The sequence below is a fragment of the Leptonychotes weddellii genome, chromosome 11 (assembly GCF_054177405.1).
Source record: "Leptonychotes weddellii isolate Sample4059 chromosome 11, ASM5417740v2, whole genome shotgun sequence".
NCBI classification, from domain to species: domain Eukaryota; kingdom Metazoa; phylum Chordata; class Mammalia; order Carnivora; family Phocidae; genus Leptonychotes; species Leptonychotes weddellii.
In genome coordinates, this window is record NC_138379.1 from 73,628,228 (window position 1) to 73,648,042 (window position 19,815).

General features: G+C 35.0%; 1 protein-coding gene across 1 annotated transcript in view; it reads left to right on the plus strand.

Annotated features, from left to right (window-relative positions):
• ARHGAP32 (Rho GTPase activating protein 32) overlaps nt 1-19,815 on the plus strand; it is a 158,254-nt gene that overhangs the window by 83,315 nt on the left and 55,124 nt on the right. The window contains exon 11 of the mRNA XM_081797347.1: nt 11,280-11,361. Coding sequence (XP_081653473.1) covers nt 11,280-11,361 — 82 coding nt within the window. The remainder of the gene's footprint in view (nt 1-11,279; nt 11,362-19,815) is intronic.

The following is a 19,815-nucleotide window of genomic DNA, read 5'->3' on the forward strand; positions in this document are numbered from 1 at the left end:
ATATCTCTTCTCCCGAGCTGCTTTCAGGATTTTCTCTTTGTCTGTGAGACTCGTAAGTTTTACTATTAGATGTCGGGGAGTTGACCTATTTTTATTGATTTTGAGAGGGGTTCTCTGTGCTTCCTGGATTTTCATGCCTGTTTCTTACAGCTCACGTTCTCTTAGTTCTCCATAAGATGGTAAAGGATCAGGGGCACCTGGGTGACTCAGTCGGTTAAGCGACTGCCTTCGGCTCAGGTCATGATCCCGGAGTCCCAGGATTGAGGCCCATATCAGGCTCCCTGCTCTGCGGGGAGTCTGCTTCTCCCTTTGACCCTCCCCCCTCTCATGCTCGCTCTCTCTCTCTTTCTCTCGTTCTCTCTAATAAACAAAATAAAATATTTAAAAAAAAAAAGATGGTAAAGGATCAGCTTTTTAATTTTTCATAGTTGCCCTAGAATGTTCTGTGAGTGTCTTTGTGTACAAATATGAAAGAAGCAATTCTTGGACAATAACAATGTCCTTACCTCAGGAGTTTAATGTAGTTCTAAATAAATTATTTTCGGAAGAGTATTATTTATCCAAAGGGAAGGTATTTGGAAGCCTGTCCCTCATAGTAGTTTAGTGGAGGAAGGAGGTTTACTTGCTCATTTATAAAAAGACCGTATATTTATATATGGGGTCCAAAGCTGTGCCTTTTCATTACTTACTATTAAATGGGGCGCCGTATTTCCTCTCTAGTTAAGTTTTGGGAGATCATGTAAATTTTCATCTGTAATGTTAAATAATAAATTCAAGGAAAGGTAGTATGTGATACTACAAATAAAAGCAACTGTAACACTTCTTCAGTGCTTCTTAAGTGTGCTGTTCTAAGTGCTTTGCACTGACCTTAAATTCTTACAGCTCTGTGAAAAAGGTACTATTATCTCGTACTGATGACAAAACTAAAGTGTAGGGGGTAAAACAACTAGCCCATTGTTATTCTGCTGTTTAATATCAGAGCTTAGATCAAATCCTAGGTATTCTGGGCAAAGAAGAGATCATAGTAGTAATTTAATGAACCAGTAGTGGCTTGTACTACTTACTGACTTGTATGAATCATAGATTTCTATAGTAGAAAAAATGATAGTGGATCATCTCTTCTTAACCTGTCATTTAAAAATTACAGAAATCTAGAGACAAAAGATTTAGATAAATTGTTCTGATTCACAAAGACAGTACGTAATGGTACAGCCAGGACCAGTACACAGGCTTGGTGAGTTCCAATTCTATATTTTTCCCCCCTTGGATCATAAAAAGATATAAATTTTCTTAAATTATTTTTCATATTTCTTGTTTCTGTTTTTATTTTTCTTATTAGTGCAATTGCCATTATCAACTGCCATTGATATTTGTTTCTTGATATCCTTTTTCTAATTTATAACATCAGAGCATGTCCTATCAAATGATATTTAAACATTCAGTTTCATGGAAATGATTGACAAAATGGCTTAGAGCAGTAGTTCTTAACCTTATCAAACCCTTCACACCCTCATTATAATAAATATTTTCTAAAATCCTTCCATATGATTTCTGAAATGAAATTTACAAATGATGTAACTACCTACAAACAAATACAGTTTCAGAGAAGGTGAAATCATTTTCACATATCATATAGAAGAAATACAAGTATGTTGTGTATTTAAAGTATACAATATATACTTGAAATACAAATATTTGGAACAACTCCATGAGAATCTTTTATTCTAAATGTAGTCCATAGACTAGCAGCATTAACGTCAGTCAGCAAATACAATAAAATCTATTTATGATAGCATCAAAAATATGAAACACTTGGTGATATATCTGAAAAAAATATGAAAGATCTCTGTACTGAAAACTGCAAAATATTTTTGAGAAAAATCAAAGAATATTTTAAAAAAAAGAGGAGAGAGACACCCTATGTGTGGAATGGAAGTCTTTACGTTGTTAAGATGTCATTATTCCTCACATAGATCCCAGTCAAAATCTTGGCACACTTTTTTGTAGAAATTGATAAGCAAATTAATTCATATGAAAATGCAAAGGAGCTAGAATAGAATAGCCAAGATAAATTTGAAAAAGAACTAGGTTGGAGAGCTAACATTAATTGATTTGAAGACTTACTGTAAAGGTACAGTATCAAGAGGGTGTGTTATTAGTGGAAGAGTAGACAAATAGAATAGTAGTACAGAATAGAGTCCAGAAATAGACCCATACATATACATGGACAAATGATTTTCAACAAAGATTCATCAATTCAGTGAAGAATACATGGTCTATTTTACAAATGGTACTGGAACAATTCGTTGTTCCTATGCCTCCATTATAAAACCAAACAAAAAACTTTGTTTTTTAAATCATCTGTAAAACTTACCCCAAAATGGATCATATACCCAAATATAAAGCTTAAACTATAAAGTTGCTCAAAGAAAATATAGGGGAAACTTTTGTGACTTTGGATTAGGTAGAGATTTCTTAGATGCAACATGAAATGTACAATTCATAAAAAAATTGAATTTCATCAAAGTTGGAAACTTTTCTTTGAAAGACATTACTCATAAGACAATAAAAAGAAAGCTACAGACTGGGAAAAAATATTGGCAATGATTATATTTGACAAAGGACTTGTATATCTGACAAAGGACTTGTACTCAATAAGGAAACAGAGCTCAATTTTAAAAGTAGGCAAAGATCGAAACTTCACAGAAAAGATGTATGTCAAATAAACACATAAAGACATGCTCACTGTCATTTGTTATTAGAGAAATGCAAATTAAAATGACAGTGAGATATCACTACATACTTATTAGAATGGTGAGGCTGTGGAGGGATTGAAACACACAGGATTGGTGAGAATATAAGATGCTACAATTTGGAAAGCAGTCCGTCAGCTTCTTAAGTTAAATAGACACCTACTATATGATCCAGCCATTCCACTCCTAGATTATTATCCAAGAGAAAAATAAAGCTGACGTCCAGACAAAGACTCATATATGAATGTTCATAGCAGCCATATATATAATAGCCCCAAACTGGAAACATATTTTATCAACAGATGATTAATGGGTAAACAAATGGTGCTGTCTCTACAATGGAATATTACTGGAATAAAGAGGAATGAATTACTGATACATACAGCAACATGAATGATCCTCAAAATAATTATACGGAGTGAAAGAAAACAAACAACAAAAGAGTACATTCTTTTGACTCCATTCAAATAAAATTGTAGGAAATGCAAAGTAATATAGTGATAAAAAGTAGATCAGTGGTTGCCTGGTGAGCAGGGATAGGGGTTGGGTAGGGAGAGGGAGAGATTACAAAGAGATAAAAAGAAATTTTGGGAGGTTGATGAATATATTCAGAATCTTTTTCAAAAGATTATTATTTATTTGACAGAGAGAGAGAGCGTGAGCACAAGCAGGGGGAGCAGCAGAGGCAGAGGGAGAAGTAGGCTTCCTGCTGAGCAGGGAGCCCAATGTGGGGCTCGATCCCAGGACCCTGGGATCATGACCTGAGCTGAAGGCAGACGCTTAACCAACTGAGCCACCCAGGCACCCCTAATATATTCAGAATCTTGATTGTAGTTATAGTTTTACAGGTGTCAAACTTATAAAAATGTATATATTAAATATGTACAGTTTATTGTCAATTATACCTCAATCAAATTGGGAAGAAAAAACTGGAGAAGCATCTTTGACTTACTTTTTATGTATTCAACCCAGTTGATAGTTTCTTTCTTTTCTTACCTCTGTGCCCCTACATTCATATACTCTTCTTAATTCTTCATGCCATTTTGAAACTATACATTTTTATTATCTCTTTCCTAGTTTGCAAATTCCTAAAATGTGCTTCTGTTTCTTGTCATCCCCCCTTCCTGCTACCCTAAAAGGTATACACTGCTTTTAGATTTTTCTTACTAAAACACACCTGTTCCTGTCCTTCTTCTGCTCAGAGTTTGTCACTTTCATAGAGAAGAAACTTCAACTTTCTTGTCATGATGTCAAGAGACCATCCATGATTTCTCACCCCATTTTACTTCTCCAGTCTTACTTACCACTCTTATTTTATAAACTCAATTTCCACATAAATTAAACCATCATCCTTCCTTCCCCCATTACACAGGTTGCTCTTTTCATCTACGTGTTCTTCCACTTATAATGCCTCTCTATCCTCATCTTACTCCTGCCAAGGGAGAAAGGTAAGGTAGAGTTATTAAAATTTTAAACCAACCGTAATTTTATTTGATATGTCATTGAGCTAATGGGGAAAAATTAATCTCATTTGTTAGTTACTTGCTATATAATAAGCAGTTGTGCTCAATATATCATTCCATTGGCCCCTCCAATTTCTGCCATTATCCACTTCTTCACTTGCCTTTTTACCCAGATTAGATTCTAGGGCCAACATAATTTTTGTTTTGTTTTTGGTTTTTTTTAATTTTATTTTATTATGTTATGTTAGTCACCATGCATTACATCATTAGTTTTTTTTTTTATTCTTATGTTAATCCCCATACATTACATCATTAGTTTTAGATGAAGTGTTCCATGATTCATTGTTTGCATATAACACCCAGTGCTCCATTCAATACGTGTCTAGGGCCACCATTATTACATTTACTCATCACAAGTATATGCTTAAACCCTTCAGCCCTGTTTTCTTCTCTTGCTTCACTAGTGGTCTCTGTTTGGCTTAATGCAAGAATGGACACTTCATTACTCCTCTTACTTAAGGTCTCATCAGTATTCTATTTCTTTTTTCCTGACATGTTCTTCTCTCAGAAGTGACATGACAGTCTTAGAGTTCCTCTGTCTTCTCAGTCTTTTTTTTACAGCACTTCCTCCTCTAGCAGATCCCTGAAAGTCTGGGGTCGAACTACCTTCTCATTCCGTGCTCTTTGTCTTAGACTATCTTATTTACTCTTTTAACTTTAAATTCAATAAATTTGCCCATCTCCCAGATTTATACCCCGATTCCTGAACTTTTTTCTTTTCTTTTTTTTTTTAAAGATTTTCTTTATTTATTTGACAGAGAGAGACACAGCGAGAGAGGGAACACAAGCAGGGGAAGTGGGAGAGGGAGAAGCAGGCTTCCTGCTGTGCAGGGAGCCCGGTGCGGGACTTGATCCCAGGACCCTGGGGTCATGACCTGAGCTGAAGGCAGACACTTAATGACTGAGCCACCCAGGTGCCCCATGTTTCTTTTTTTTTAAAAAAAGATTTTATTTATTTGAGAGAGAGCAAGAGAGAGAGAGAGAGAAAGAGATAGCATGAGCAGGGGGAGGAGCAGAAGGAGAAGCAGACTCCCCGCTGAGCAGGGAGCCTGATGTGGGGCTTGATCCCAGAACCCCAAGATCATGACCTGAGCCAAAGGCAGACGCTTAACCAACTGAGCCACCCAGGCTCCCCTCCTAACTTTGTTTCTGAGTCCCAAACCTTAACATTCTACTGTAAGAGTAATGTTTTTAGCAGTAGAAATTAGGGAGCTGGCATTAAATGTTTGGGAGTCAGTGTAAATAAGGCAAAGAAACGAGAAGCAATGTGGAGTTTCTTGGGACATAAAGGTGGAGAGACACAAATAGGAATATCTCAAAAAACCACTGCAAAAATTATTAGATGGAACCAGGAACTGGGAAGTCAGAAATTGAGGGAATTTGCTTACAGTTTTACTCCTTTCTGTGTAGTAGCAGCAGCTGCTGCTTCTTTCTCATTCTTCTCCTTTTTTTAAAAAACTACTTTCTAGTTCTAGCAACTTGGAGATAAAGATTCAAGCCTAGTTCCAAAATCTTAAGAGGCAGACTAATTGACTAATTAACTTATGGTCTGATGAACTGTAACTGGGATGTTGTTGGCAGGGGCACATAGTCTGGACTGGACAGAGATCCTAAAAAGGAGTGAGTTCTCTAAGAATATTTGGGGAGTGGGAAGAAAATAATTGACTTTCAGGGTGGGAGAGAATGCATTTGTCTTGTTTGAATCTCCTGAGTGATGTGATTTTTCTTTAGCAATACAGAGGCATGCAAGGAGGATGGTATATTGGTTTATTTTGGAGAGGGTTGCTGGATTGGTTTGGCAGAAAGTTAATATTGTGAGGAAATTAAGGGTACTGATATTTTTTAAAGTTCCACTTTAACTTTAAAATGATCAATCTCTTGGTTCATACTAGGTAGCAAAAAGAGATTGGAAGGGGACTAGGTACCCTAATGGGGAAATATACAAGGAGAAGGGGATGCGGTACCTCTGAATTTGAGCTTCAGTTGTCATGGAATATATGAGCACGAGAGGCCTGGGAGGAGAGGAGGTTGTAGTCTGAGAATGAAAAATTGGAAACTCTCTGAGGCCAGTAGTTCCAGTTGATGAAGAATCTGTGGTATATCTCTGAAAGTAAGAGCATTACTTTACTAAACTTAATAAAAAAAAATTTGTTATGCTAACAGTCCTAAAGGTTCACTAGCTGTTAATTACATAAATCAACCACTAGAATAGGAATTTTTTTAAAAAAAATCAGTGATAAACACATTATTGTTGTGTTGAAATTCCTTTTAGATTTTGATTAGTTGCCTCAGGGAGACCATAGTTAGGATTAGGCTCCATTGGTAAGCAATGACTTTTTTCCCTTACAACTGTTACCAAAGCTTCAGTCTTAAGTTATTGCAGTAGTTTCTTATGTAGCATTCCCTCTATGTTGTACCAAAATATTTTTTCAGTATATTCACTTTTGTAGCCAAACCTATTTCTTTTATAGTTTGAGCCAATCCTCAAGGTAGAAGAAGGTCAGAAGAATCAGATTGCAGTTGGTTAGTTACATTTAGGTCTGTCCTTATTTACTTGCCGAGAGGGAGCCATATACTTGTCAAGCTGCTGGAAACCTGTTCCTAGGAGCTATTAGAGTTAGGACAGGCCCTGGACTGAGGATACAGGTATAGATTAGTGGTGAGCCAGAGCAAGTTGTGAAATTTTTTGGAATTTTATAGTACAATTGGGAAACACAGCTGCTATTAGAAATTAAAGCATATGTTTACAATGAAGTGAATTGTATTAAAAATAAAGGTTATAATAAATACTTAAACTTTATTTGGAATTATTTTACTATATTTTACTGTTATCTGTGCTCTTGAGGTAGGTTTCCACCTAGTGTTCTGTATGGTATAAATACTACTTAACAGGCTACTCTGTGTCTTTTTTCAACTCTACATTCAGTTGTGTCATGTTGGTAGCTTGAAATCAGCCATGGTGGGAGCACTTATACCACGGACCCTGGCAAACGCTATAAATCAAGGCCTTTCCTCCTGAAGGGCCAGTTGTTCAACTTTTACCATCACACTGTGGGATATATAGTAGTCCTGTGTTATCTGCGGGGGATACTTTCCAAGACCCCCAGAGAATGCCCCAAACTATGGATAGTCCTGAACATTATATATACTATGTTTTTCCTATACATACATACATACCTATGATAAAGTTTAATATATAAATTAGGCACAGTAAGAGATTTACAAAAATAATAATAAAATAGAACAATTATAAAAATTTAGTAAAAGTTATATAAATGTGATCTCTCTCTCAAAATACTGTACTGTACTCATCCTTCTTGTGATGATGTGAGGTGATAAAATGCCTATGTGATGAGATGAAGTGAGGCTAATTATGTAGGCACTGTCATATAAGGTTAGGCTGCCGTTGACCTTCTGACAATGGATGAGAAGGAGGATCATCTGCTTCCAGACCATGGTTGACTGTGGGTAACTGAAACTGAAAGCAAAACCTATGGATAAGGGTGGAGGTGTCTACTCTAATAGTATCTCTTGCTTTTTCTCACTTTATCTCAAAGACTTGGGGGAAAACTACAAATTGAAAGTCTTTTTTCCTTCCTGGAAGCGCATCCCTAACCTGTTGTAGCCTTATCTTTAATTGTTGTTGTTGTTGTTCTTTTTTTTTTTAAAGATTTTATTTATTTATTTGACAGAGAGAGACAGTGAGAGAGGGAACACAAGCAGGCGGAGTGGGAGAGGGAGAAGCAGGCTTTCCGCGGAGCAGGGAGCCCGATGTGGGGCTCGATCCCAGGACCCTGGGATCATGACCTGAGCCGAAGGCAGATGCTTAACGACTGAGCCACCCAGGCGCCCCTAATTGTTCTTCTTCTATTACTGTATTTTTATTACCTACTCCTCTACCCTGTGGGCCCTAGATGTTGGTCTTTTCTCTCTCTTCCATCTTATTGCTAGAGTTGAATCTCATTTTGATCTCTGCCAATATACCCAGTTTCCCTCACCCTTCTCAGCCATATAAATTAGAGTGTTAGAAATTGTCACTGCTGGCAGAAAGAATAATATATGAAACAGGATGACATAGCTCATAGATAATATTGCCAGAGTTCCAGTCACTTTTAACATTTGACATTTTGAATTTATCGAAATTGTTAACTGGGTAGCCACTGGGTGGTTCAGTTGGTTAAGCGTCTGCCTTCAGCTCAGGTCATGATCCCAGGGTCCTGGGATTGAGCCCCGCATTGGGCTCCCTGCTCAGCAGGAAGCCTGCTTCTCCCTTTCCCACTTCCCCTGCTTGTGTTCCCTCTCTCGCTGTGTCTCTCGCTGTCAAATAAATAAAATCTTAAAAAAAAAGAAATCGTTTATATTTGGTAAAATATTAGCTTAAGTATGAATCAGAAAAGTAAATGTTCATTAACTGTGTTTTTAGGGTTAGTTATATATTTTTTCCCCCTAGGATTAGTTACATTCTGGTGTATATTTTCAACAGAGCACAGCTTCATTTTTTTGTGATGGAAATTTTATAATAGGAAAATAGAATCTACTTGCCTTTCACAAATTTATAGAATCAGCTCTTCCAACTAAAGGCTTATTAATAGGAGTACTTTGGGTTTCAAGAAACAGAAAAGTGAACAGAGAAAGTGACTGATGGCCACTGTTGAGTTAGCAACTTAAAGATGCTAGGCAGAAATTTCTGAGATTCTCTTAGTCTTTCTTTTAAGGTCAAATGATGGTTCCTACAGATCTACTCTCCATACCTGCATCACAGCAGGAGGAAGGAGCTAGAATAGTAGCAGCAGAGCTGTATTTGCATGTGCTGTGGCTACATCTGGGCACTGAATATATAGTTTAGCTAATAGTAATATTATACTTTATGCTAATAATAATATTATACTTTATAATAGTAATATTATACTTTATGATGAAGGGAGACAAGTGAGCAGGGATTGGAGATAGGCATTAAATGAAGTTACCATGGACCTCTACATAGTACACAGTATCACATTCACTCATATATCTAAACCTAATGCACTGAGACAAATTTAAAAAGTGCAAATGTAACTAATATATGATGTAGTTCTCCAAAGAAGTTCATTAAGCTTTGTTCAGTCTAGGAAGTGATGGAAAACTAGTTTTTATTTGCTGAAAGATATTCAAGTTTAGAAAATAGGCTAGGTGCTTTCACACAAATTATGTGGTAGCTAATAGTATCCCCATTTTTACAAATTAGGAAACTGAGACAGATGTTAATTAATTTGCTCCAGATCACAGAACCTAGTAAATGGGCAGGCCAAGTTTAGAACCTGGTCTTTTCTCTCTAGAAAGTTGCGGAAAATGTTTATAAATTGAAATTAATTCTAATTTTATGGAAAGAATGATATTTGATAGGGAAGAAACTCAAGTCCACACATGCAGAAGGTGGTAAGTGTTATGTGTCGTCCATTGAAAGGTAGAGCCTGAGCCCTCTAGGCTTGTAGTAGCCAGCGTATTGGAGATACTAACACTTAGTGGGTACTTACTGTATGCATTTTGCTTATACTGATCCATTTAATTCTTATAACAACCCTTATGTACTAGGTACTATTACTGTGTTTAGATGAAGAAACTGAAAACAGGGAGGCTGAGTCACAAACCTGACCTTGTAAATGGCAGACCTAGAACTGAACCCAGGCACTCTTACCCTTGAGGCTGTCCGTTAACCATGACACCATCCACCCTCTCATAATAACTGGTATGTGTAAGGAAGAATAAGAAGGGTTTCTCAAGGTGATTCTTATCTGGTTCTAATTGATCTTGGAAGAATTCCTACTTGTTTAGCTACATAGGACGTTGAATAAAATATGGTATGAAATTTCACCAGTAAAACAAACACTTAAAGCTTCATTTTGGAAGGCAATGCATAGGAACTTTAAGAACCCCAAATTCAGATATCTTTTAAACAAAACTGGTAACATGTTAATAACCCCTTTTCAGCTCATGATAATTGGTTGCATCTTCATAATTTTAAGAACTACCATGGAATATCGATCCAGAAATTGGAATAAGAATGCAGTAAATGCATATGTGAAAATAATCCCACACAGATGGAAGTTATACAGCTCAGAACTTCATGATGAATCATAACTTTTGGAAGACCATTCCATTCTTCCCGAGTCTGTCAACAGAGGGATGTAAAAAGTGATGTAGTTTTCATGTTCAGCTTTAACATCTGTTGCATGGTAGCCTGATTATATTCCTATCTAAGGAAACATCTATAAATATTGGCAAAGATCTCTTTTTTACTTTTGTTTCCAGGCTGTTTATCTCTGTATGTATTCTCTTGGCTCTACAGTGGATCTCTGTGTAATGTGGGTGGTCTGTGGTGAGCTCAGTATTTTCCTAATACAACTACTTACGATTCTAGACCTAACATTATTGGTTGTTTTCTTCTCTTTTGGTTTCCCACTTAATTTATACACTACTAGCAACAGTAAATACCAGGATTTTAAATGAGTAATTGTTTCACCAATTTATTTTAGTCCTGTCATTTTTCATGAAACCTGTGAGAGAATGAAAATTCACAAAAAAATTTGAATGTGGTTTAGTGTTGACTTTTTTAAAATTATAGAGAAGACAATAAATACGAAAGTTGGCCGTAGATAAATCAATACAACTGGGTTGAAATTTCAGCAATGTAAGTTATTAAGAGGTAAAAATTGTATATACTGCATGTATAGCTTGGTATCAGACTAAATATTTTAATTGGTATAAAAAAAGTTTGAGAAATTAAAAGCTAAAACTGAAAAAGCAGACTTAGATATTTGGACTCATAATACACAACTCTGTATACTCATAGCAACAGATTGTTTTATTATTTGTGTAATTGGTATCATCTGTGATTTAGAGTCTTGGAATAATAGAATCCTTTGGGAGGGACTGTGGAGTACATTACTGGAATTGAATTGGCAGTGTTCACACAATGGTCTGTGCTCTGGTTTAGAATCCTCTCTTTGCTGCTTTTCTTCCATAGGTGGGACTCTTCCCTGGACACTGCGTTGAATTAATTAATCAGAAAGTTCCCCAGTCAGTGACCAACTCAGTGCCCAAACCAGGTCAGTACACTTTTTCATTAGTGTGGTTATTTTATCAGCTGCTTAAAGAAACAGATTTTGTCTTTTAGCTGAACACATAGCTTGTTTTGCTGTTCTTTCCATTTATTGACATAATATGAATCCTTAATTTTATGTGGTTTTGATTTTTAATATATTCTTATTTCTCTATTGATTATTTCACAAAGGTGCATTTGACATTTCAGATAATTTCAGAGAACTTCTTGGTCCATTAATCTTTGTCATTATTTGTTTTTGTAGTTATATAGTAGGGATATAGCTTATTAATGATAAAAGAAATAACAAGTTTAAAGAACTCATATAGTATGATTAGCTGAAAAGTAATAAAGGGAATATATACTTTATCAATGACTATGAACATCAAAACTATTTTATTTTTTTAAGCTATTTTAAACAACATTTTCATTACTTACATAGTGTATTTACAGTGCTGTGTAAATATATGGACTGTTTTATAAATAAATAAAGCAGTGTCACAGGGGGTGGAAATCAAGAAAATGGAAGTTTTTGTTTTTATTGGGGTGATTTGATCTAGGCAAATTGTATAGAGTACTTAGCCTGGAAGTTTTTAGTGTGATATAAATTTTTTAAAGGAAAACAAAACAAAGATTGAAAGATTTTGGAGGAAAGGGAAAGTAATCAAATTTATTTCTCTTACTTGTATTATATTCCCTTTGCCTTTCTCCATCCTTCTCCCTACTCTGCCCCTAGTAGAAGAAAAAGAAAAAAATCTCTGGGCCTCGGAATTTATTTGGACTGTTTTCCTTAAAGTATTTTCTAGGGTTAGAACCTATGTGTAAGAATTAGAAGGAAAAAAAGCTTATTTACTATTTTCCCACCTCTGTCCCCAAAGCATACATCATACCATCTTTGCTTATAGTATTTAGGTAAAGGTAATAAAGGTCAATAACCCCTTTTGAAGCTTATTTCTTAACAGAAAGTTAGGAATTTTAAAATTTTAGGCAGACTACCTTTATTGTTTAGGAGAGAAAAATACTTGAAAACAGTGTTCTCTGCAGTTCTACTTGAGACAGGATTCTTAGTCTCTTTTCAAAACATTTTTATCCTCTGTTAAATCCCCCTTCTTTGGGTAAACACTATTAAAAAAACTTTCTCAGTGGGTACTTGCTCAGTAAATGTTCATTAGCAGTTGTGATGACTATAGGTTTCTTTCTTTTTTTAAATATGGCATCATGAACTTAAAAGAAAATCCCATACCCATTAGCAGACAGTGTCCCAACCTCTCCCTGCTTCCCAGCCCTAAGCAGCTACTAGTTTACTTTCTGTCTCTATAGATAATTTCCCTATTCTAGACATTTCATAAAAATGGAATCATATAATATATGGTTTTTTATTAGCTTCTTTGACTTAGCATGTTTTCAAGGTTCATCCATGTATCAGAATTTAATTCTTTTTTATGGCTAAATAATATTCCATTGTATGGGTATACTATAGTTTATCAACTCATTTTTAGTCGTTTCCATTTTTGACTATGAGTAATGCTGTTTATGAACACTGGTGTTCAAGTTTTTATGTAGATAAATATTTTCATCTCTCATGCATATATTTAGGAATGAAACTGCTGGGTCATATGGTAGCTCTATACTTAACCTTTTGAAGAACTGCCAGACTGCTTTACAAAGTAGCTAACCATTTTACAATATCCCTGGCAGTATATGAGAGTTTTAGTTGCTTCATATCCTTGTTATTGTGTTTTTGATTGTTGCCATCTTACTGGTAATGAAGTGGTGTATCTTTGTGAGTTTGATTTGTATTTTCCTGATGACTAATAATGTTGAGTATCTTTTTATGTGCTTATTAGCCATTTGCATGTTTTTGGAGAAATATCTATTCAGATTCTTTGCCCATTTTTTAATTGGGTTGTCATTTTATTATTGAGTTGTAAGTATTCTTTATATATTCTAGATACAAGTCCTTTATCAGGTAATGTGATTTACAGATATTTTTCTCACATTCTGTGGGTTGTCTTTGCCTGTCTTTATTCTGTCCATTGAAGCATAAAAGTTTTTAATTTTGATTAAGTTCAATATATTTTTTCTTTGGTTGCTTATGCTTTTGGTGTCTTATTTATGAAGACTTTGCCTAACCCAAGGTCAAGATTTGCTCCTATTATTTTATTCTAAGAACTTTATAGTTTTAGGTCTTGGATTTTAGTCTGTGATTCATTTTGAGTTAGTTTTTGTGTCTGGTGTGAGGTCCAACTCCATTGGACATCTGGGAGTCTTAGTACTATTTGTTGAAACAAGGGTTATTCCTTCCCCATTGAATTGTCTTAACTCCCTTGTAAAAAATTAATTGACCTTAGACATAAAAGTTTATTTTTGGACTTTTGGTTCTATTCCACTGATCTGTATGTCTGTTCTTAAGGTCAGTACGACCCTGTCTTGATTACCTTTGTTTTGTGGTATATTTTGCTCTTAGTTTATTCTTTCTCAGGATTGATTTGGCTTTTCAGGGTCCTTGGCAATTCCCTATGAATTTTAGAATCAGTTTGTCAATTTCTACAAAGAAGTCAGCTGGATTTTGATAGGGATTGTATTGAATCTGTGTATCAATTTGGAAAGTAGTACCATCTTATCAGTATTTATTAAGTCTTCCAATCCACGAACATGGGATGTTTTTCCATTTATTTAGACTTCTTTAATTTTGTTCAAGGTTTTGTAGTTTTCAGAGTATAAATTTTCGTTTTTTGTTAATTTTTTTTCTTTTTGATGCTATTGTAAATGGAATTATTTTCTTGATTTCATTTTCTTATTCATTGCAAGTACATAGAAACACAATTAATTTTGTATACTAATCATGTATCCTGAAACCTTGTTGAAATGTTTATTCTAATAGTTTTTTTTAGTTGGATTCCTTGGGATAGTCTATATTCAAGATCATGTTATCTGTGAATAGAGATAGTTTTACTTCTTCCTTTGCAATCTGGATGCTTTTTATTTCTTTTTCTTGCCCAATTTCCCTGGCAAGACCTCTAAGAATGGCCATCTTTGTCTCATTTCTGATCTTAGGAGAAAGCATCGTTCATTCACAATTAAGTAAGATGTTAACTGTGGGGTTTACATAGATGCCCTTTATCTTAGTTCTTAGTTTGTTGAATGATTTTATCATGAAAAGGTGTTGGCTTTTGTCAAATACTTTTTATCTATCTGTTGAATGATCATGGGTTTTTGTGGTCACTATTTTAAAGTTACTAAATTCAACATCAAAAATTTATTGTGGTCTCTCATGCATTATTTTTATATATTTCTGCTGTGTAAACTTAACCTGTTAGGTATTAAGTTTGTGGGTTGTCTTTGATAATTCTGCCTCAGGTATACTGTAAACTTAGTTTTTAAAAATTAGCTTAATATTGGTATTAAATTGTGCCAATTAAATACTTTCTCATGTTTTGAATGAGAAAGTGACATTTTAATAGTGATAACCTCCAGAGCTTTTAAAACTTGAGAAAGTTAATCAGTTATTGATAGTTCTGGAAAATAAATTTCTATTAATAGACCTGTATGACATTGTTAATTCTAAATTAGTGATGACATGTAATGACAGCACACCTTCAAAAGCTAATATTTTCTCTTTTGTGAGCAACATTGCAGGGTTGGCATAAGGAAATGTGCATTCTTAATATATTTTGAAAGGGATGATGTGAATTCTATCAGCCTCAGGCTTGTTTCACACTTTAAAACTGTCTTTGCCTACAGTATAAACAACTTGAATGTTCTATTTATTTTTTAACATTGCCATCTGTTACTGTTAGATGCCAAATCTGAAAGATGCAGCTATAGTTTGAGACTGAAATTTAAAGCTCCCTATATTATTACACAACAAGGGCACTAGGAAAAATGTTCCCTTTGGAGCTCTTCTTAATGTTCTCAACATGTTCAATTATTTGTGTATGCAAAGATAAAATCAATGAGTCACCATGTCCTGATCAAGAAAGCAAGTATCCATGCTGCCTTAAGAAGAAGAAGGTGTGGTAGAGTGGGGTTGAGGGGGAGAGAGGGAGAGAAAGAGAGAGGAAGACAAGAAGAGGAAAGAAAAGAGGAAGAAAGAAGCTTGTCCATAAGAAATTGGCAGTTAGTTCAGTCACTACAGGTTATGGTTTGATGGAGGAAGATGAGGTTGAGGTAGGGGGAAGAAGGGAAAGCATATGTGGTTTTCTTTGTGTTTATCCTGTTTGGAGTTGATGGAGCAGTTGGATTTATTTATTGATCTCTTTCTTCAGGTTTTTAGTTTTCTCAGCTATTATCTCTTCTGTATTTCTTTTGTGCAATAGTTTCTCTTTCTCTTTTTCTTTGCACGTCTGTTACACTCTTTGATATTGTCTCACACGTCCTCTTCTCAGTTTAGATACTTATATTTGACCTATCTTAAATTTCACTGATTTTTCTCTCCCTGTAGGCTTCTCTTAAGCCCGTCTAATAAACTCTTCAATTCTTACGTATTTTATTTCTCAGATTAACATTTTGTCTTTTTTATAATTTCCATGGTGGAATTCCTCATTTTCTCACATTATCTACCTTTTCATTTATAAAGAAAGAAAAAGAGGGGTTGGAGGGTTGGGGAGGGAGAGGGGAGAGAGAGGAAGGTAGGGAAAGAGGGTAAGAGAAAAGCAAAGACAAAAGCAAAGCTTATTTTTGAAGTATGAACTTCTTAAGATGAAGGGCTTAGGGAATTTAGAGAGAACACTTCCTCTGAAAACAGAAAATTTGGACAGAAATATAAAAATATCTCTTTGAAGCACTGGAAGGTTAATAAAGCAGTAAACACTTACTGAGCTAAGGTTAAGCAGAAGAAGGGCATCCTGAAGAGTGACCCCAGTATATGGAGACATTATTCCCGTAGGGTATCTACTGATGGAATAGAGAAAGTCACAGTGCTAGGGGAATAAAAATTGGAGTTCAGAGCCCAATAGGTCAGAGTTGCTGATAAATGCCCCAAGTTTTGAGGTAGGATTTTTGTGGAAATTGACAACCGATTCTAAACTGATTCTAAAATTTATGTGGAAATGCAGAGCCCCAAATACCCAAGACAATTTTGAAGAACAGAAAAATGAGAAACTTACTATTTTAAATATCAAGATTTATTGGTCTTTTAAAAAGATTTATTTATTTATTTGAGAGCAAGCAAGCCAGGGGTAAGGGTGCAGAGGGAGAGAGAAATCCCAAGCAGATTCCTCCGTGTTGAGCTTGATCCCACTACCCTAAAATCACAGCCTGTGCCAAAACCAAGAGTCGGGCGCTCGACAGCCTGCACCACCCAGGTGCCCCAAGATTTATTGTTAAAATTTCACTTATTAAGATGATGGTGTTGGGGCGCCTAGGTGGCTCAGATGGTTAAGCATCTGCCTTCAGCTCAGGTCATGATCCCTGGTCCTGGGATTGAGCCCCACATCAGGCTCCTGGCTCAGCGGGGAGCCTGCTTCTCCCTCTCCCTCTGCCTCTCCCCCTGCTCATGCTCTCTCTCTCTCTGTATTTCTGTGTCTCAAATGAATAAATAAAATCTTAAAAAAAATTAATTAAAAAAAAAAGATGATGGTGTTGATTCAAGGGCAGACAAATAGATGAGTGGAACAGAATAGAGTCCAGAAACAAACCTGTGAATGCATAGGTACTTGATTTATGACAAAAGTGGCATTTCAGAGCATTATCAAAAGGATAGTCATTTCAGTAAATGGTGCTAGGTCACCTTGATACATATATATATATGTATCATATATATACATACACACACATATATATATGTGATACATATATATATATATATATACATACACACACACACATACATATACATATATATATTTCTTATTTAATCCTGTATATAAAATCATTCCTAGGAGGAGAGTTACAGATCTGTATGTGAAAGGTAAAACAATGAAACTTTCAGAAGATAATATATATCTCCATGACCTGTTTTCATGATCTTGGGGTAGACATAAACAGTAATCATAACTGAAAAGCATAATAATTAAACCTAATTAAAGTTCAGAACTTCATCCTAATACGCTATTAAGATAATGAAGAAGGCAAGTCACAAAATGAGAAAGATATTTGACAGAGGTCACATAACTAAAGTATGTAAAGAGTCAATAAGAAAAGGACTAATAAACTGATTTGTTTAATTGAGTAAAAATTTGGACAAGTACTTTAGTAAGCATATGACAAGAAGATCAACATCATTAGTCTTAGGGACTTAAGGAGATCCAAATTGAAATCTTACTAACTCTTTTTAATGCATGTCCACTAGAATGGTTAAAATATAAGAATAAGAATACCAAAGGTTGGCAAGGATATATATCAGTGGGAATTCTCACATGCTGCTAGTAGGAGTGTAATGTGGGACAGTCATTGTTTGGCATTACATACTGAATTTGACACATACCCTGTAATCCAGCAGTTTCACTGTTAGGTATGTATAGAATGTTTATAGCAACTTTAGTCCTAATTGTCAAAAAACTTGAAAAACTCAGAGGTATTCCATAATGGAATGGATAAATGAAGACATGTTCATTGAATAGATTCTTCTACACCAATGAAAATGAAATGAGTTACAACTATATTCAACAATATGGATGAATTTCACAAAAATAAATGTTGAGTTGAATAAATGTTGAAGCCTGCTATACATACATACATACATACATACATACACTGTATAATTCCACATAGATAAAGAGAGTTCAAAATCATAGAGCTCAAGACCATTCTGCGGTGTTAGAAGTCAGAATATCAGTTACTTTTGGAGAGGAGGAGGGGGTAGTGATTGGGATGGGTAGGAGAAAGAGGATTCTAGTGTGCGAGTAATGTTCTGTTGATCCTGGTGGTGATTGTACAAGAATATAATAATGTTGAGCGTCTTTTCATGTGCTTATTGGCCATTTATAGAGAAATGCATTTTAAAGTCTTTTGTCATTTTTGAATTGGTCACTTTGTGTTTTTTAAGTATATTTTTAATTCTTTGCAGTATTGCTTTAATATTCAAATGTTGGAAATCACATTTTCAAAATAGATTTGATATTTCCATACTGTGAAATACCCTGCAGCCATCAAAAAGAAAGAGGTAGAGGCATATGGAATTTTTTTCTGTGATGTATTGTTAACTGAAAAAGCAAATCACAGCATAGTATAATCCCATTGTAAATTCACAGAAGAGGATCTGGAAGGATACATGCCTAATTGGAAAGGGGAATGGGATTATGGAAATAGCAAGAGACATTTCATTTTTTCTCTGTTTGCTTCTGTATTATTTAATCCCTTTACAGTAAACATGTATTACTTTATAGAATATGAAAAAATTGATTGTGTCTCCCCTTAATTCCATCCTGTCCAAATAGGTGATTTCCAAGGGTCCTTCTTAATGTAACCACCCCATAAAACAGATATTTTCTGACGGTAGCTTTAACTTAGATATTTCATTCAATTTATGTATATGTGTGAAAAGCAGCACAGCTGAAGAGACAAGAGCATAGGGTCCAACCTTAAGTTTCAATCCCTGTGCCACATTTTACTGTGGGTGCATATCATTTGGCTTCTCTGACTTTTAATTCCCTTATCTAAAAAGATTCCTTTGAAGATTAGGGATAAGGCATTTAAAGCCCCTGGATATTTAATAAATGTCAGCTGTATTATTTATTGATACATGCTTATACACTGTTATGTTATTTAAACTCCAGAGTGTCACAAACTAGATTTAGTTTATGTAGATATGAAATTAGTATATTATTTGTTGGTAAAATCTATATGCCAGCATGTCACAGTATATCATTGAAAGAAATGAATTACCCGTAGTTTTCATGGGACCATGGTGGGGGAGGGAGCCTCTTTGGATGGCCACTTGAATAGAGTTTGCATTATAAATTTTTGTCTTTTTTTGGTGACAGCTGAATTTTTTGGTTAGTAGACATCGAAGTAGCTGAGGCCTTCATTTGGGGGAAAGACTTAGTAATTAGATGTAATACTGTGAAATCCTTATATTAAGAAGTAGTTTATAAGGAACAAATTAGCCCGAATTTGTAGCATAATTTTGAAATAAAATTTTTGTTTGTTTGTTTTCTTCTTTTAGGGAACTGGTCCTCTAGTGTCTTACTTCCTTTGTTGTTTTACTAGTTTTTTTAACAGTATTGCCTAATTATGGTATTTTTCCTTTATTTTCGTTTGTTTGCTCCTGAATTGTTTCTGTTCTCTTTCTTTGAGTTTCTAGCACTTTGTTCTTCTGTAACCGTGTTTCTTTAACATGTCACTTTATTACGAAGTGACCAGACATTTTATATCAAGTAAAGTTAGCTGTAGGTTTTTATTTCTAGTATGTGCAGTATTGCATTGAGCATATGCTTATATTCTGGAGGCTAATCCTTCAAGAATCAGATATTAAAATTGGTATCATACCATCCACTTTTTTCAAAGAAATGGAACAAAT